The sequence below is a fragment of the Pseudorca crassidens genome, chromosome 7, assembly GCF_039906515.1.
Source record: "Pseudorca crassidens isolate mPseCra1 chromosome 7, mPseCra1.hap1, whole genome shotgun sequence".
Lineage (NCBI taxonomy): Eukaryota > Metazoa > Chordata > Mammalia > Artiodactyla > Delphinidae > Pseudorca > Pseudorca crassidens.
In genome coordinates, this window is record NC_090302.1 from 7,292,720 (window position 1) to 7,311,700 (window position 18,981).

Consider the following 18,981-nt stretch of genomic DNA (forward strand, 5'->3'; position numbering starts at 1 on the left):
TATTGCATTTTTGATTAGTGCCAACTCACATTAACATACATGCTTCACAGCCACCTCAATACTGCTCTGAAAACGATTCTCATTTGGAGAAACAGACTCATATGGTAAGGTGGCCTGTCTGTGGTCATCTGCAAATCAGCAGGCCCCAGGAATAGAATTTAAGTTTCTTCTTAGTTCAGACCTCTAGGCATTTCAAACAGAAGGCTGCTGTTCAGTATAATCCCAATCATTATAGCATGCCTTCCAACACAAATAGAAAGGAAAGGGGAAAAAAAAGAAAAGAAAAAAAGATCGCTCCTAAAACAAGCTATGAGCAAAGCAGTGCCTAGAAATCCTAGTGTCATTTCTTCCACCTTCAGGTATGAGTTTGGTAGGTTCTCCAGGATGAAGAGAGCATCTTTCAGGCAAACTAACAGCTTTCCTTCCCTTGTCCTCTTTCATTAAGAACGCGCCTTGCCCTGCAGGAGCTAAACTTTACCCAAGCTCCACAATGGCTGTAAGATAAGCCTAAGAAAAGGAGAGCACAGCGACCACAATGCTGCCCGACAGAAGAGCTGACACGAAACAGCAGAGAAAGAAAAAGCAAAAAAGGTCCTCACAAGGTTCGGATAGTTCCATGGAAATTCCAAAGAAGAAAACCTCACTAGAGCGGAGAGATGAAGGAAATGGCAAACGGAATAAACATTTACCGAGAGCCTGTTACATGCTCTTCTGGGTGTTGAGGCTACAGCAGTGATCAAGACAAAAAAGTGGGGAACCACTGCCGGCACAGGGAGCAAGAAGTGACAGGGACGGTTAGGCGGGAGGCTGGAAAGGAAAAACACTTCAGGCTGCTAAGTGCGACATGCAAGTGTGGCGATCCGGTTAAAGCTTCGGAGTCGGACACGCAGCCCGTTCGGAGCTGGGTTTGTGAGTCATCTGTAAATTACAAGGTGCCTCCCGGAGTTGTGGGAGTTCAAGAAGATAACACGGATAAAAGAAAGCGCGTCGCCAGTGTCTGGCGCTAGTGCGCCTGTACGCTAGCAAGAACTGTCTTTTTCTTTTTTAATATTTTCTCTTCCCGTCCCCAAAACCCAGTACGGCGCCTGGGATGTCCGCTGACGGAATCGATGCATGAGAAAACGACTAGACGGATGGGATGAATGAAAGGCTGAGCGACGAAAGAGGGCTGAAACGGCCAGGAGGTGGCTCGGCGACGCCCGAAACAGACATCCCAACGAGAGCACAGGGGGTAACCTGGGGAGCGCCGCCGGGCCGGGCACAGGAGGCTGCAGCGGGGCCCGGGTAGGGGCTCCCCCGGGCGACCGCGAAGCGCCGAGTCTCGCCTCGAGGGAGCGTCACGCCGCACAGGAAGCGAGGTGGGGGGGAGGGGGGCGCCGAGGGACTCGCCGAGGGGAGAGGGGAGGAAGGGAAAGGGACCGGGTAGGTAGACAGGAGGCCGGAGTCAGGGAAGTGGTGAGGCACCGGCCCCCCTCTTGGAGAAGTCACCTCAGACCCCCGCGCGCGGGGACCGTTTGGCTGTAACCGCCTCCCGTCCTGGAGCCCGTCCACCTAGCCGGCCTTCGCCCAGCCACTGCTGCCACATCTAGCCCCCAATTCCCGCCCCGCTTCCGCTCGGCTTCGACCCCGCGCCTCACAGTCACGCCCGCCGACTCGGCCCGCTCCGCACCTCACACACGGATCGCCGGCGGCCGCCGCCATCTTCGCGCGCGCGCGCGCTCCAACCCCGCCCCCAGACGCCACGCCCACGTGATCACTCGCCTCCAGGGCGTGGACGGGGCTTTTCGTCACGTGGCGCCGGGGCGGGGCCAACATGGCGATTCCCAGAGAGGTGAGGAACTCCGGGCTAGGGCGGCCGAGGCTGTGAGGGAGGTGGCCGAGGGTCGACGTCTATGCCATAGGTGTGAGGCGGTGGAGGGTAGCCCGACGCCAGCTCCCAGGCGTCAGAGAGTGGCCTACAGTAGAGCTTCCCTTCTCGCAGCTGGAGAACGGATTGAGAAGGTGCTGGCTGGGCGAAGCGACCGCTCTCTGCCTGGCGGGGATTAAAGGGCCCAGAGTCCAGGGCGTTCCTAGTCACCCCAGTTTACCCGGAGTCTCAGGTCTAAAGACATGACCCGAGAGTGCGCTTCCCCGGCCCCTGAGCCTGGGGCTCCGCTGAGCGGTTCGGTGCTGGCAGAGGCGGCAGTGGTGTTCGTAGTGGTGCTGAGCATCCACGCGGCCGTGTGGGATCGATACTCGTGGTGCGCCGTGGCCCTCGCGGTGCAGGCCTTCTACGTCCAGTACAAGTGGGACCGGCTGCTACAGCAGGGAAGCGCTGTCTTCCAGTTTCGAATGTCCGCAAACAGTGGCCTACTGCCCGCCGCGGTGGTCATGCCTTTGCTCGGGCTGGTTATGAAGGAGCGCTGCCAGGCTGCGGGGAACCCATACTTCGAGCGGTTTGGAATTGTGGTGGCGGCCACTGGCATGGCAGTGGCCCTCTTCTCATCGGTACTGGCACTGGGCATCACTCGCCCAGTGCCCACCAACACCTGTGTCATCTCGGGCTTGGCTGGAGGTGTCATCATTTATATCCTGAAGCACTCGCTGAGTGTAGGCGAGGTGATCGAGGTCCTGGAGGTCCTGTTGATCTTTGTCTACCTCAACATGATCCTGCTGTATCTGCTGCCCCGCTGCTTCACCCCTGGAGAGGCTCTGCTGGTACTGGGTGGCATCAGCTTCGTGCTCAACCAGCTCATCAAGCGCTCTCTGACTGTGGTGGAAAGCCAGGGGGACCCCTTGGACTTCTTCCTGCTGGTCGTGGTGGTAGGGATGGTGCTCATGGGCATCTTCTTCAGCACCCTCTTTGTTTTCATGGACTCAGGCACCTGGGCCTCTTCCATCTTCTTCCACCTCATGACCTGTGTACTGGGCCTTGGCGTGGTCCTGCCCTGGCTGCACCGGCTCATCCGCAGGAACCCCCTGCTGTGGCTTTTTCAATTCCTCTTCCAGACAGAGACCCGAGTCTACCTCCTAGCCTACTGGTCTCTGCTGGCCACCTTAGCCTGCCTGGTGGTGCTATACCAGAATGCCAAGCGGTCATCTTCCGAGTCCAAGAAGCACCAGGCCCCCACCATTGCTCGGAAGTATTTCCACTTCATTGTGGTAGCCACCTACATCCCAGGTATCATCTTGGACCGGCCACTGCTCTACGTGGCCGCCACCGTATGTCTGGCGGTCTTCGTCTTCCTAGAGTATGTGCGCTACTTCCGCATCAAGCCCCTGGGCCACACTCTGCGAAGCCTCCTGTCCCTCTTCCTGGACGAACGAGACAGTGGACCGCTCATCCTGACCCACATCTACCTGCTCCTAGGCATGTCTCTTCCCATTTGGTTAGTCCCCAGACCCTGCACACAGAAGGGTAGCCTAGGGGGAGCCAGGGCCCTAGTCCCCTATGCAGGAGTCCTGGCCGTCGGTGTGGGCGACACTGTGGCCTCCATATTCGGCAGCACCATGGGGGAGATCCGCTGGCCTGGAACTAAAAAGACTTTTGAGGGGACCATGACATCTATATTTGCCCAGATAATTTCTGTAGCTCTGATCTTAATCTTCGACAGTGGAGTGGACTTAAACTACAGTTATGCTTGGATTTTGGGGTCCATCAGCACCGTGTCCCTCCTAGAAGCATACACTACGCAGATAGACAATCTCCTTTTGCCTCTCTACCTCCTGATATTGCTGATGGCCTAGGTGCTGTGCAGCAGCGATGAAGGAAACAGGGACATGGGGAAGACAAATGGTCCCCACGGCAGCCAGCCACTTGGGCTTGAAGAGCCAGGAGGGGAGAAGCAGATTTAATTTTTCAGTTGATTGAGATTTAAAATAAAAATCAAAGCACTCCCGGGTTTAGTTTTCGTGATATTTTAAAAAGCAAAAAGGCTTAACCGATAGTGCAACAACTCAAAGAGCTTGAGTGCGCCATAGGGCCCCCCCTCACCTTGCAGTCCTCGGGGGGGCCGGAGTGGACACGAGGCCGTAGGGCAGAGTGGTTAACACTTCAGGTTCTGGTGTCAGACTCATCTGGTCAGAATCCTTGGCTGAACCACTTCTTGACGGTGTGAGTTGCTTAATCACCCTGGGCCTTAATTCTCACGTCTGCAAGATGGGAATAATAAGAGCCTGCACCTCACGCGGTGTCGTGAGGTTCTGGCGAAGTGACGTGTGTGAGGTGACCAGCCCAGAGCCTGCCCTTAAGTGCGGAAGTGTCACGTAAGTGAGGGAAAGTGTCATTGTTACCCAAGGCCAGTCCTCATCTCAGCAAAAAGCCAGGCAAACCAAAGGGTTATGTGGGTTGTACTTGGAGACCAGAGTGACCCTACTCCCCTGGCTTCATTCAGAGGAGACTACGAGAGGAAAATAGCCAAGTGCATGTGGTTTCTCCCATTTGGGCTAGGAAGAAATGAAGGGGAGAGATGGGATCTCTTTGTTGCGTCCCTTGAAGGGCTGGAGGAAGAGGATCCATCCTGGGCCTGTTTCAGCCAACCCCACCCTGCCTCAAGGCCTCTGCTGCCTGGCCGAGTGGTGCTGATGAAGGACAGGCTGGACAGCACAGGGTCCTTGTCAGGGGCTCCCTCCTGAGACCTCTCACCCTCCAGTCACGTCCACACCTGTGTTGGTCTCTTCTCTTGGCGAGAAATTAGAGGCAAGGTCTGGTGAAGTTTACTGAGAGTTCAGGATCGCTCTTCCGGGGCGGGGGGAGGGGGCAGTGCACGCCCCAGCCTTGCTCTCTGTGAGGGCAGAGTCCAGCTCTCCCTGGTTCCCCACCGCATCCCCCAGTGCCAGCACAGCCTGGCACATAGCAGGAACTCGGCAGACCTTCGCTGAATGGATGAACGTTTCCCATCAGTGAGAAGAGAGCACAGCAGGTTTCTCAAGGCTGGACCGGGTTCTCCCCACTTGCCACCAGCCTGACAGGGAGCGGCCTAGGCAGGAAGAGGTGAGAACTTGGGCCCACCAAGGCCGGAAGCCAGGAGCCCAGCTCTGGGAGCTTGCTTCTGCCTGAGCATCACTGCCAAGCCCTTTCACTCGGAGAGTGTTACGACATTGGTTTTGGGCTCAGAGGAGCCTTAACAAACCCTTCCCTTGGCTCAGGCTCCCCGCGACTGCTCGCTGAAGGAGGCAACACCATGTTAGGGTGTAGTGTATATGAGTGCTGGCTTGCCCCACTGACTCCCTGGGTGGTTTGTTCCCATACAGAGTGGGGGTTGGAAGTCAAGGTCATAAAATCATAAGGCCGCTGAGGCCAGGCAGGTAATGCAATGAAGGAGGACAGGGAAGGGAAGCGGAGAGCACGTGTGCCTGTAAGAAGGCAGCTCCAGCCAGTGGTACGTAGGCTAGACCACAGGCCCCCGGGCTGTTGACCTGCTCTTTCAAAGAAGCTTGGAAACCTGAATTGTTACGTGAAATCTCCCAATTTTAAAATGTTGTGGGTTTTTTGTTCATTTGTTTTAAAATGCCGAGGCCCAGACAAAACAATTCTGCATTGTGAAATCGGCTGGTGGCCCCCAGTTTGCAACCTCTGAGCAGACCCCCGCCAGGCAGGTTTCAGATTTGGTAGTTGTTCCTGCAGCTCTGGGTGCCTGCCAAGCATGTCCAAACAGGAGTGACCTGTGGAGGCCCTCATCCGGCCCCTTGATGGTGCAGGTGGCCAAATGGGCCCAGAGAGAAGGGCCTGGCCTGAGGCCGGAAATCGAGTTGGTCACAGAGCCAGGACCAGAATCTCAGACTAGATTCCAGGCTCTGGTCTTTTCCCTCCCCAGGAAAGGAGAACTGGGAGCATAGAGGTTAGAAGCACAGGCTCCGGATCCGGCTGACCTCGCCAAACGCCTGAAGAGCCGTGGGACTTGGGCAGGTCACTTAACCTTCCCATGTGTCAGCTCCCTCATCTGTAAACAGCACCTACCTGAAAGGGGTGAGGATCCAGTGATAAAGCACAGAAAGCTCTTGGCACCGTGAATGCCCACTGAATGTCACTTACTGTTATTAACACCGTGCATACCTCACCGGGCAGGGCTGGGCTACCTGCGATGATTTTCAGCAGGGTTCCCATCTTGAGAGGAAGGCTGCTTGGGAAAGAAGGATCAAGATGCTGCATTTGGAAGTGTTTTTTATTTAGTGTCTCCCACCGTAATGACCAAGAGTTCCATGTGAGAGGGGAGACGACGAGTGAGAAGCCGACAGAGAAGCAGCCAGAACCCTTTCATGGCCGCGAGGCTGCCTCTAGGGGGAGGTTGTGTTGGGGTCGGGACAGACAGAGACAGATCTCGGGGAAGGCACCCAGCCCAGCCTTCTGCTCCTGCCTGCCTGTCTGCACAGACACCAGCAGAAGGAAAGCCCTGGAGGAGAGATGCGAATTCCCCGTTGCAGCTGGGCGGTGGGTTGAGGCGCTGGCGTTGGTGGCCCACAGCTTCTCCCGAGAGGGGGTGGCGTCCCTGCCCTCAGAGGGCCTTTAGGTGTACAGTGGGGGAAAGGGCAGCTCAGCTGTCGGCTGGAGCCTGCAGAGGATGGGGAGAGGACCTCGAGGTGCTAGTAGCACTGCTCCCAGCCTCCAGGACCTCTTCGGGAGCTGTCTGGGGCCCACACACACCCTGCCACCTACCAGTTATCTGGGCTCCAGACCGTGCCAGCAGCCTCCATGAGGTGGAAAGTATAGGCCTGGCGTGAGCAGTCGGAGAAATTCTGCTCACTTTTGTGCACCACTTCTCCGTGGATTAGGACGAGGGCCCCTGGCAGGGACACAGCGAGTCAAAAGCGCACTCGAGGCAGGAAGGGACATGGTGGGCGGCCCCTCCCTTAAGCGGTGTCGTGGGCTATTCATCCCCATTCCCATCCCCGGAGGCTCAGGGGCCTGGAGTCTGCCCCAGCATCGGAGGCTGTGCTGTTGGACATGGGTTCCCCTGGGGTCAAGTCCCTTCCGCTGTGGCCCGTGCCCTTGGCAAGCCTCAGCAAGGGCATCCACCTCCATGGCATTTGCAGAACCAGACAGAAGCTCTCTGTCCCATGCCAGCCAGCTGGGGCCTCAGCCGGGAATGCAGAGTTGGGGCTCAGTTTCCCTTTTCTAAAAGGAAGGGTGTGCTGACAGCCAGGATTTGTGAGCACTTGTGGTGCACCATCTTACATATGACATCTCACTGGCTTCCCTACTTTATGTTTGGGGAAACTGAGGCTCAGACAGGTTCAGTCATTTGCTCACGGAGACAGCCGGGAAGTAGCAGGGTCTGGATTCCAGCCTGATCTGGGAGACCCTGCTGTCAACCACACAGCTTTCAGACCTCCCAGTGCCCACCCAGCCCTACCTTCCCTCATGCGGTGACTTCCCAGCCCTCAGGTGAGCTGGCTGGTCAGAGCAAGCACAGACCCCCAGGCATGGCCTCCGGGCCCCTCTGCACACCCCCTACCTCTCCGCACCGGTGTGGGCACAAAGAGGCTGTTATCCCGGGCTGGCTCGGTCCCAAGGAAGCTGGTGCCAGGCGCCGAGCCAGCAGGGGCCCGGACCATCCTTCTCGACACTCCACCTGCAGGCCAAGGTGGGGACTTTAGCCTCTCTTTATTCGGGGTCCCTCCCCTGTGGGGGGTGGGGACGAGTGGGCAGGGAGAGGCAGGTGGCCTCACCTGTGTGGGAGCCAGGGATGAACCAGAGGCAGCCATTCTCCAGCGTGGCATCTTCCAGAGCAATCCACACGCCCAGCACCCGGCCCAGAGGCTCCGTATACAGGAAGGAGGCGTCCTGGTGAGGGGAGACTGCAGCAGGCCCGCCTGGGCATCAGGCGCCTGGCCTCACCCCACCTTGGCCTCGTTTCTACTCACTCTGTGGTCCTCCCAGGGCCCTCCAGGCCCAGCCTTCCCATGAGTAGTTAGAATCTCATCGCTTCCTGGCCTGGAGACTCTGGGCAGGAGATTTCACCTCTCAAGCTTCAATTTCCTAAACCATAAAGCAGCCCCAACGATAACCTAACCTCACGAGGTTGCTGGAGGATTCTGAGACAGTGTAGGAAAAGTGCTTAGTACACGGCCTGACGTTGTAGTCGCTGCCTGAAAAGCAGCTGCTATCGTTTAATTCCAGCCAAGTAACTCAAGCCGCCGTCCTTAACCAGCGAGAGCACCTCCAGCCACCAGATGGTCCAGTCTAAGCCACCAGTGGGCTAAGACTTGGAAGTTGGAGGTGAATCAGGAAACGGACCCAGCATGCACATTGTAAACATCCCCTGCGTGATGCTGGGGCCCAGGCAGGATGGAGAACCGCTGAACAGAGGACCTCAGTCGGTAACAAGAAGAGGGTGCTAGTCTCGCCTCATCCCTTCCTGGGGAACTGTGTGCTTTCTGAGCACCAAAGTTTAAGTCAGACTTTGACAATCCAGACAGTGTCCAGATGAAGGTGTCCTAATGGTGGGGGCCCCAAAACATTTGGAGGAGTAATGGCTGGGGGTGCTGGACTGAGCAGAGAAGGCTCAGGGAGAGGATGGCCATCCCTTCAGGAGACTGTCCTCAGGCTGGATGGTGGGGAGGAGGGGGCCTCACAAGGGGAATGACTTGAGCTCATGTCAGGAAAGGAAGAGCTGCCTGTACGGGTGGTGAGCCCTCTGTCACTGGAGGTATTTGAGAGAAGTGGATCATCACCCATGAGGGAGGCTGGAAAGGGTATCTGGGTATCCAGGGGCTTTGTAGTCAGATCAGCAGTTTCTATGCTGAATCAATCCTCCAGGGAACTTGGTAAAATACAGATTCCCAGGACCTTGCCACCCTCCTGACTCAAGATCTCAGGGAAAGGGGCCCAGGAATCTGTATTTTTAACCAGCAAGGAGTCGCTGCCAGGTTCGGGAACCACTGGGTCAAGGGCTCCAGGACACCCCCCTCCACCCTCCCACCCCACCCCACCCCCCGGCATCCAGTCTTTCAGGAAGCAGCAGAAGATGGCTCCTCCTCTGCTGGCCCAGGCTCTTGTCTATGGACGTCTTGGCAGGCGCCTTCCCTCCCTCTGGAGACCTGACAACCACTAAAGTCCCAGATCTCCCGCCGGGGCCTTTGCTGGCCCCCAGCCTGCTCTTGGCTCACCTTCGCCGCCCAAGTGAGGTTGCTGCAGGAGAGAGGAGGGGCCGGGTGAGGCCAGGGAGAGCGGGGAGGGGTAGGGGCTGCCCTGAGTCCTCCGAGTAGGATGCTCTTCCCCCCGCCACAGGTGTTTATCTGCAAGGCTTCCACGTCAGCACCCAGCTATCGAGCACCTACTATGTGCCAGGCCCAGGAGGGCTGCAAAGAGAAAAGCCACCCTGTCTGGCAGGGAGCTCCCAGTCTGAGCACACACGTCCCTAACGAGAACACAAGGCAGAAGTGAGGGGCAGTGGGAGAGGCTGGGGCCCAGGCCAGCGATTAAGCCTCTGGGCTCCAGGATCAGAGATGTGTCCTCTCTTCCTAAGGGCGTTGGAAGGCTTCCTGGAGGAGGTGGCACTGGGCTGGGCCTTGAAAGCTGGGAGCAGAGCATTTCAATAGCCAACAAAGGGAGGAGGCAGCCCCGGGATCCCCTTTCCTTCCACGGCACCCTAACTGAGCCCCAACTAAGTGCCAGACGCCCTAACCAGAGGAGACCCGGTTTTCACGTTCTCCCGCCAACTTAATAATACTTCCTCGGGGAGGCAGCTTGTGGCCCTTGTAAGGAAGGGCTTGGTATGAGCACTGTGCCCATTTTACAGAGGGTAAATGGAGGCCTGGGGAGGACGGGGAGCTCACCTTAAAGATATACATGCTCTGCACCACCACGGGCATCCGGAGGCCCAGACTTCTGGCCAAAGCCTGGAAGGGGGCAGAGGTCACATGGCCAGCCCGCCCACACTCACATATGGCCCACTGGCCCACCTTCACCGACACCTCTGCTCACCTGCACCTTGGGGGAGTGTGTGACACACCTGAAGACAGGGTCATGGGCGTGCAGAGCTGCGGGACAGAGGTGGGCTGAAGACCCAGTCCCCAGTCCCCATGCATCCCTCCCACGCCTAGGCCTGGGCACCCAGGGTCAGGCCTCACTTTGATATTCTCACCTATTTTCTGTGCATTAAGCTTTCTGCTTGCTTATAACTGAGAAATGGGCCCCACAAATGCCTTCACCTGTCCTATGACCTTATTCTTGACCTTCTAGCCCTGACTGGCCGCCCTTCAGAGGACCAAGGACTCCAAGGGACCCATCACTTGGTAGCAGTTTTGGTACTGCCGCTTGCTCTGTCGGACTCTGAGCACCGATTTCTCTCCTTTAAGCCTTAGTTTCCTCCTGTGTACAATGGGATCCGCCCTGCCTCCCGGGCTGCCATAGGACTCCATGGGCTAACACGTGTGCGAGCACAGCCCAGGACCAGGCACGGAACAGTCCCTCTTCTCATTATTCACTACTGTTGTTATTACAAAAAGTGAGGGTTGAACGTATTTAATGCCACTGAATTGTATACTTCAAAATGGTTACGATGGTAAATTTTCTATTATATGTATTTTACCACAATTTGTAAAAAAAAACAAAGCTACCATGATATAACTTCATGTTTAAAAATCAGTCTACAGGATAAATTATAAGGGTTGTTTTTGTTTTTGTTTTTCTTGCCACATCACGCGCCTTGTGGGATTTTAGTTTCCTGACCAGGGATCGAACTCAGGCCCTCGGCAGTGAGAGCACGGAGTCTTAACCATTGGACCGCCAGGGAACTCCCTACAAAATAACTATAATGCACGATCCTGGAAAAAAAGAAAAAAAAGAGGGTTTCCTAGCTTGGTTTAGGGGTCTTGGAACAGGGACCTTGTCAACATGTTTGGTGTTCCTTAAGAAGCCTTCAGGGAGCAATGGGACCCAGAATCCCCACAGGCCTGGGGCCTGAATCATACGCAGGCCCGGAAGTAGAGAGTTGAGGAGCCTGCACACACCCATCTGCACGGGGGGGTGGGCTCAAATGGATCCCTCTTCCCAGTGATACAGTGGCAGTGTCATGTGATTAGCATCATAAGATGCAGGAGAGCAGGGCCCAAGAAGGACCCTGCACCCAGAAATGCCATTTGTTGGGCTACTACCTTAACGTGTGCTTTGGGGGATGGCCCCCAAACTCTTCAGACCTCAGTTTCTCTCCAGCCCCTGCTTACCATGGCCAATTTTGTTGATGGATTTCTCCGGAGGGACCAGGAAATTTCCTGTGGCACAAGGGACAGATCAAGCTGGAAGGACTGGAGTCCAGCCACCCCCGCCTCTAGGGCCCCAGTTCCAAACCTTTCTCATCAAAGACGCCTTTCTCAAAGAAGAACCGAATCTTGTCGCCGCTGCTCAAGAAATAGTCTGTGCTGCCCTGTGGAGAGGGGACAACAGAGGGGCTGAGAGAGCATCAGGGGGTCCCAGGTGGGCCTGGCAGAGAAGGAAGAGGATTCAGATGCTTCCCACCTCACAGAGCTGCAGACGCCTCTGAGAAACCCCAAGGACCTGGAAGCACAGCCGGAAGCTACAAGCATGGAATTTCTTAGAAACCTCTAAGTAAATCACATGACTCAGACTCCATAATGGCATGAAACACAGGTACTAGATCAAACACGCCTGGTTCCCAGAGAGCCTTGGGCCACTTGTTTTACCTCTCAAAGCCTCAGTTTCCTCATCTGTAAAAGGGGAATAATAATAGAACTGACCTCCCTGGATTGTTGGAGGCTTCAGGTTCAGGTAGAGGCTGAATCTTATAGAAGTTGAGAACACAGACCCTGGAGCTAGAATACTTGGGTTCAAATCCCAGTTCTGCCACTAACTGACTGTAATCACAACCACATTACTGAACCTCTCCAGGCTTAGTTTCCCCATAAAATATAGAGGCTATTAATGGCACCTATCTCATAGGGTGTTGTAGGGATTATGAATCAGTATATATAAGGCATATAAGAACAGTCCTTGGAATGTGGTGTCATGTGAATATCTGCCTTTATTATTATTATTATTACTGCTGCTAAATAGAAAACACCCAGCAAGGACATAGCTAAATGCTCGATAAACATAAGCTATTACTAATCCTGTTCTTTTATCTTAATAACCTCTCCTTGTTGATTTTATTGATTTTTTTTTTTTTTGACCACACCCTGTGGCTTCTGGGATCTCAGTTCCCCGACCAGGGATCAAACCCGGGCCGCAGCAATGACAGTGCCGAATCCTAACCACTAGGCCACCAGGGAACTCCGTTCTTGTTAATTTTAATATCATGTTTTAAATTTCTTAGCAGCATATGAAAATGATGCTCCAGGGACTTCCCTGGTGGTCCAGTGGTTGAGAATCCACCTTCTAGTGCAGGGGACGTGGGCTCGATCCCTGGTTGGGGAACTAAGATCCCACATGCTGCAGGGCAACTAAGCCTGCATGCTCTAGAGCTCGAGTGCCACAACTAAGACCCGATGCAGCCAAACACATAAATAAATAAATAAATAAATATTTAATTTTAAAAAAAGAAGAAAATGATGCTCCAGGGAGATGCCCCATGCTTTCCTTGTGGCTTTAGCCACCTATGATCACCATATATATCTTCCTTCATGGTGACGTAAGTACAGTTTGAGTGTCACCGATGCCCCTACCTGGGTTCCCATATGGCACAGCCCCAGCACTCCCTCAACTGCACACATCTGCTGTCACAGTGCCTTGCGTGGCTCAACTCAGTGACCTGCCTGGCCCTTTCCACGCCCTTCCCACTGAAAACTAAAAGTTTTTATTCAACATTCTTAACTCCTCTGCACTAGCAGGGAAACAAGTCTGGGAAGCATAACTGATAATAACAATAAAGACGGTGACGCTACACGCGTGTCAAAGATTCTTACTTAACTCAGTAATTCACAAGGGAACCAGAAACATGTTGAAAGGAGAATTCCGAGAAACACACAAATATAGGCAATAAGAAACGCTGAAATGAATTTACAAATCAATGCAAAACTGAATCTATCCACAAGGGCAATAACTGCATCCTGCCGGGCCCAGTTCATACCCATTTCTCTGGACGAGTATCATGTGAGTTATTATCAGTTCTACGTAACTTACAGAGTTGTATAATAACTCAAAAACAATGAAAGGTGCTGGTAAGCTGGAACGGAGCACTACTAGACAGGACACCGCCAATATTTTTTTCTTTTTTAGGGATTTCCCTGGTGGTGCAGTGGTTAAGAATCTGCCTGCCAATGCAGGGGACACGGATTCGAGCCCCGGTCCAGGAAGATCCCAAATGCCGCGGAGCAACTAAGCCCGTGAGCCACAACTACTGAGCCTGCGCTCTAGAGCCCGCGAGCCACAACTACTGAAGCCCGCGTGCCTAGAGCCCATGCTCCGCAACAAGAGAAGCCACCGCAATGAGAAGCCTGTGCACCTCAACGAAGAGTAGTCCCTGCTCACCGCAACTAGAGAAAGCCTGCGCGCTGCAACGAAGACCGAACGCAGCCAAAAATTAATTAATTAATTTTTTAAAAACCCATTTCAAAGTCTTTCACAGTATCAGTAGTGAATATTAAGGGTTTACTGAATACCAGTGCAGCCAAATGAAACCGACTGTTTGGAGGAAAGTGTCATTCTGTAACCCTTTTTCTGTCTGAAGTCCCCATTCTCTGGGTTGCAAGCCTTCTAGTCATTGTAATTCCCTTTATGCCCACCAGATGGCAGAAGCTCCTTGCCATGAGTAAGCGTGAGCCCCATTACTGAGCCTGGACCACAGCTTTGGCTTGGGGGCCCAGCCGCAGGCAGGCTCATAAATTCAGCCTATGAAGGGTTAAGAGAACTGTGTGGGAGAACCCCTGGGCCTCAACTTACCCATCTCAAGCTGTACTGAGTCCTAGTAGGTCACTGGGGGAAACAAGCAGTTCCTTGTCTCATTGGGGGATGACTTACCCAGGTGGGCCCATCAGAATCACTTGGCTCATGCTGGGTTGCTGGCCACAAAGAGGTCCTTTGTGGCAGGAAGACTTCTAAGAAAGTACAGCAGAGCAGTGACAGCATGCACTTGGTATCAGGCAGATCTGGGTTCAAATTCTGACCCTATCAGTTACTAATTGTGTAGTTTGGGGCAAGTGAGCTGAGCCTCATTTACCCCACCTGTCTAATGGGGGCAATAATGCTGACCTCATAAATTCGTAGTAGGGAGTGAAGGAAATATGCATATAAGACACTTAGCCTGGAGCCTGGCCCACAGCAAGCTTGGGGCCTGATTCGTTACCAGCATGAGCCCATGGGCCTTGGGGTCCTAACCTTTCCAGGCTGCTACGCTGGCTGGGGACTGAGCCACCCATCAGACCAAATCTCATTCTTACCTGCTCCAGGCACCTACCTGGGCTCTCAGCTGCTCCTCCTCCTGGGTGGAAAATTCCGTGCGACAGTGGAGAGGGACATCCATCTCAGCCACTATCTCGCCAATCCTCCGTTGCATGGCCACACACTCGTCGGCAGACCAGAATCCTTCCAGCACCAGGAATCCATCCTCCTGAAACTGCAGGCAGGAAGGAGATTCAGGCTTCTTTCTCCCTGCCCTCAAACGCTCTTGACAAGAATTGATTTGACCCTTCCCCAAACCATGAGCCCTGTGGAGGCAGGACAAAGCATCCTGTTCATTGCTCTGCCCCCCTCCCTGGCGATGGTGTCTAGCGCCCAGTGAAGAGCAATCAGTGTTGGCTGCTTGAATGAAGGAAGGGGAAGTGGAAGGGGAGGTGCCCCCGCCCTAACCTTCCAGGGAATACAACCTCATTCATCTATTCAGCTAATATTGGCTGAGCATCTACCGTGCACCAGACGTGGTTTTAGGAGCTGGAGATTCAGTCATGAGCAAGCCAGCCATGATGCTTGCCTCTCAGAACTTAGTCTAGGGAAGGAGATGGATATCAAACAAACCAGCACACGGGTGAACTTATCACACAAAGTATGGTTATCTACCTGAAATACAACACAGCTGATAGAAAAATATTTATTGGCATGGGAATGTGTTCCACACATATTGTGAGTTTAAAAAAAAAAAGCCAACTACAAATTAGTATCCTAATTTGTGAGAACCTGGGCAAGTGCTTTCCCCTCTCTGACTCTCAGGCTATCAGATGGGGAGCACAGTAGTGCCTCCTTTATGAAACATACAGCAAGCAGGCAAGCAATCGGCGACAGCTTTTGTGTATTGTGATGGACCTTTTATTTTATGTATTTGGCCCCCCCAGCGCAGCTTGTGGAATCTAAGTTCCCCAACCAGGGATTGAACCCGTGCCCTCTGCAGTGGAAGCGCGTAGTACTAACCACTGGACCGCCAGGGAAGTCCCCTGAAACGTTTAGAGATTCAAGGGCTGTATGCCAAAATATTGTCTCAGCATAGGAATCCATAGGTGGGTTTAAATTTTCTTTTTTGAGCTTTCCTGTATTTTTTTGCATTTTCCTCTTGCCATCAGGAACAAACAACAAGGGTCATGTTTTTTAAAAGTCTCCGTCGCTCTAATTCCCACGGGTTAGCCTTTTCGGGTCTGAACGCGCCCACCGGGTGGTTGCCCGGCCACCCGCCCCGCGCTAGAGGTGGGTTGTGGGTAGGGTGGGGCGGGTGGGTCCGCCCCTCATCGGCCCCGCCTCTTCCCAGACCCCCGCCCCCGCCCCCAGTTCACAGGATCCTGTGTTTTCTTCTGGTTTCTTCACGCAAACATTCCCACCACAACCGCGGTGCGTTGGCCTGAATGGCCCCTGGCTGTGTATGCAGAAGTTAGGGGTCATGGCTGTGAACCGACCACTCTGGGATTCAGTTTCCTCTTCTGAAAAACGTAAGGGGGTGGGTCGAGTTCCCCGGGACTACTCCAAGTCCGGAGGGGCCCCCCACATTTACCTGACCCTCGGGGTACCCACCCAGCAGGGCCCTACCTTCTGGAGCTGTGAGGGGCTCAGGTAGGCCATGAGGACGAGGCAGGGCGCACGGGTGGCTCTGCGGCTGTGCCTGAGGCTGGAGAGGAGAAAGGTCAGGAGGGGAGAGTGGCCAGAGCCTGGGAGGCCCAGGAGGATTTAACCCTTCCCTGCCCAGAGAAAACCGAATCCTGCCCTTCAGCTCCTCCCCGCCCCCCATCCAGAGAAAACCCATTCCCGGCCCCCCACACACCCACCCCACCCCCTCTCACTTCTGTCCTTGGGTGGGGCCCTTGTCTCTGCCCCACACCCTGGGTCCATCCCCCCAGCTAATCCAGGATTAGCCATTTCTGATCTCCTACAAGATCTTTAACTGCCTCCTTGCAGTTTCTTTCCAGAAACCACTCCCGGCCGGCTGTTTCCGAGGTGCCGAGAAGTTGTGTCCTAGGAGTGTCTGGGCAGGCAGGAGGACACCCGAGTCCCTGCCCAGGTGCCACAACTAACTGTAACCTCCAACCCATATCTGCCCCTGGGTCGAGGCAGGGTTAGAAAGTGCCCAGGCCACCAGCAGCAGCATCTGGGTGGGATGGGATGCAAGGTGGGTCTGGGGGCACACACATCAGACAGACTCTGAGCTCTGCATTCCAAAGGTGGAAGAGGGCTTCAGAGGACTGCCTGGGCCCCCGCCCCTGCCCCCCAAGCTCCGATCCCCTGGGACTCTCTAGGTCCTGAAGAGATTACAGATCTGTCTGCAGCTCAGAGGAAGAGAGAAGATAAGGGGGGATCTTAGAAAGGGGAAGGGGCTAGAGCGGGGGCCTGGGTCTTCAAAATGAGGGTGAGGGAAGCCATGGTTCCTGTTCCCCACCCCCAGGCCCAAGATGCTGGTGCCTGAGGCCAGCTGGCACAGCGGAGGCCACGGTCAGAACACCCACCCTTCCAACCAGCCCTGCTCAGCAGCTGACGGGGCCGTTCTGGCTGCGGCTTCTGAAACCCAGCCGCCACTGGCCTTCCCTGAAATGATGCTTTCTGAATGGCGAAGGGACAGAGTGTCTCAGGAGCGAGCGTGGGGACACTGCTCAGCCCTCAGGAGCCTTGGCCCTAAGTCAAGTCGTGTTTTCTGCGCCACCACACTGGGAGTATAGCTGCTTGGTCCCTGCTTCCCAAGAGCAGAGAGCCAGGGGAGGGGAGAGCCCCGGCAGGCTCCTGAGGCTGGAGGGTGAAGAGGTTCCCAGGGGACAGGCCGGGTGAGGAAGACAGGTGGAAGACAGAACCCTTTGGGGAAATACAGCCAATACTCAAGGCAGGGAGCGATCCCAGCTGTCCTGGCCCCTTCCCAACAGATCCAGAGAGACACCTGCCATGTGCCAGGAACACAGTGAGGGTCCAGTAGTGCTGGGCTAGCAACTCCTTGGGGAACCCCCATCCAAGGCTTACATCCACACCCGGGCCTTACTTTCCGCATCTGTGCTTTGGGGATAACAGAAGTACCTCCTGGGCACTTGGAAAGTGCCCACTGGCTGTTCACCATATGTTAGCAGGAGCTGTTCTCGGTGGAATGTGAGGGTATTTTTACTTTACTTTTTGAACTTCCCTAAGTTTTCCAAACTGCTGTTATCATCAGAGAAAAGGCCACCAGTGTGGTTTTAAATGGAGTGAAGAGCCCTGAGTTGGGGGGAGGCGGGGGGATGGCTGGGCCTCCCACGACTTGTTCATTCATTCCACTCAGGCTTTGGGAAGTGGGTGGGTGGTGTTTCCACATTGCTGTTTTTTTCCAAAAGCTAACCAGCTCCAGATCCGGTGCTTGGGCCACCCCAAGCCTGAGGCAGGGCAGCAGGCACTGGTGGGGAGGTACCAGACCAGACAGGAGAGGAAGACCTCTACTCTCGAGATAAAGGAGGGTGTTCTAGGGGGTTGCCCAGCCCAGCTGCTTGGCCTCCCAGTCAAAAGTCCCACGACAGAGGCAGAAGAGAGAGGGACTCTTGACTCACTCCTGAGGTCACCTGGGGGGTCAAAGTCCCATGTAGGGAGGAAGGACAGACTCTGGTGTGTTCCAGAGGAGGTGCCCAAGCAGTAGGTAAGGACTCATTGTTAAGGCCAAGGTCTGACACAATGGCCTTTTTTTTTTTTTTTTTTTGCGGTATGCGGGCCTCTCACTGTCGTGGCCTCTCCCGTTGCGGACAGGCTCAGCGGCCATGGCTCACGGGCCCAGCCGCTCCGCGGCATGTGGGATCTTCCCAGACCGGGGCACGAACCCGCGTCCCCTGCATCAGCAGGCGGACTCTCAACCACTGCGCCACCAGGGAAGCCCCCCACAATGACCTTTTTTCTTCACCAAAAGACCCCTGCCCCAGGGCCCACGTTGGCCCAGCACAAGCCTTGCTGGGCCAGGAGGAAGACAGATCATTTATTGATTTCCAGGAGCCAGGCCCTCTGCTAAAAACTCCACCTACCAGCCAAATTATCACAAAGCTGAGTAAGCCCCAGAACAATCCTGATTTTATAAATGAGGAAACCGAGGGTCCACATCTAATAAACGGCAGAGCTAGAATCTGAAGACAACTCTGCCCATCTCCCCCAGCCTCTGCCCTTGACCCCAACACCTTCAGCACCTCCAGCCCAAAGGGGCTAGAAGCTGGGTCAGGCCTGCCCACGGTGACTCTCAGTACTGCCTCTGCAGAGCCCTGGAGACTGGCTGTTGGAATTACAAGGGACGGATGGGAGCAGAGTGGACGTGCCCACTGCACAGCTGGGGATGTGGAGGGCACGGGAGGAAAGGGGCTTGCCCAGTTTGACAAAGGGGATGACTGAGCTGGGAAAAGGACCCGAGACTACTGGCTCCCATTCCAGCACCCTTCCCTCCCTCCCATCAAAGCTCGGGAGGGCCCGAACCTTAGGCCTCAGCCAGCAGAGAACGTGCTGGCTGTGGGATCCTGGTGGGACCCACACTGATGTGGAACAGGGGCTGCATCCAGCTCGTGTCCTGTAGCTGCCTCCGAGGGGCTTCCGGGATCACGGGGCAGGCAGAGGAGCAGAGTTCATTATCTTCTAGGTGCCCGATAAATGGTCACTCCACAAACCAGTCCACGGGGCTGAGCGGGCCTCAGACAGCTGAGGGAAGG

At 54.9% G+C, this 18,981-nt stretch overlaps 3 protein-coding genes and 1 long non-coding RNA gene across 8 annotated transcripts in view; 2 read left to right on the plus strand and 2 right to left on the minus strand.

The window, feature by feature from the left end:
- NUP188 (nucleoporin 188) overlaps positions 1 to 1,730 on the minus strand; it is a 45,523-nt gene extending 43,793 nt beyond the window's left edge. Inside the window, exon 1 of the mRNA XM_067743025.1 lies at positions 1,670 to 1,730. Coding sequence (XP_067599126.1) covers positions 1,670 to 1,701 — 32 coding nt within the window. The 5' untranslated portion in view covers positions 1,702 to 1,730. The remainder of the gene's footprint in view (positions 1 to 1,669) is intronic.
- LOC137227377 (uncharacterized) lies at positions 886 to 10,568 on the plus strand. Its single transcript, XR_010944828.1, has 4 exons — positions 886 to 1,231; positions 1,640 to 1,831; positions 5,796 to 5,947; positions 10,163 to 10,568. It is a non-coding gene; the product is annotated as an uncharacterized lncRNA (long non-coding RNA).
- On the plus strand, positions 1,792 to 3,881 carry DOLK (dolichol kinase). Its single transcript, XM_067743034.1, has one exon. It carries the CDS (start codon positions 2,110 to 2,112, stop codon positions 3,724 to 3,726), a length of 1,617 nt encoding a protein of 538 aa, XP_067599135.1. The 5' UTR covers positions 1,792 to 2,109; the 3' UTR covers positions 3,727 to 3,881.
- On the minus strand, positions 6,126 to 18,912 carry PHYHD1 (phytanoyl-CoA dioxygenase domain containing 1). 5 transcript variants are annotated; one of them, XM_067743065.1, is made up of 12 exons: positions 18,752 to 18,912; positions 15,884 to 15,962; positions 14,331 to 14,489; positions 11,270 to 11,345; positions 11,146 to 11,193; positions 9,905 to 9,960; positions 9,757 to 9,819; positions 9,088 to 9,109; positions 7,648 to 7,776; positions 7,434 to 7,550; positions 6,635 to 6,761; positions 6,126 to 6,482 (listed from the first exon to the last, which is right to left on the minus strand). In XM_067743065.1, exons 2-12 carry the CDS (start codon positions 15,914 to 15,916, stop codon positions 6,236 to 6,238), a joined length of 1,077 nt encoding a protein of 358 aa, XP_067599166.1. In that variant the 5' UTR covers positions 15,917 to 15,962; positions 18,752 to 18,912; the 3' UTR covers positions 6,126 to 6,235. The 5 variants fall into 5 exon arrangements, 4 of the variants coding, with proteins under 4 accessions (XP_067599166.1, XP_067599165.1, XP_067599164.1 ...); XM_067743064.1 differs by lacking the exon at positions 18,752 to 18,912 and adding an exon at positions 16,795 to 17,143; XM_067743063.1 differs by lacking the exon at positions 18,752 to 18,912 and having other exon boundaries at positions 15,884 to 16,047.
- Between the last annotated feature and the right edge of the window lie 69 nt (positions 18,913 to 18,981).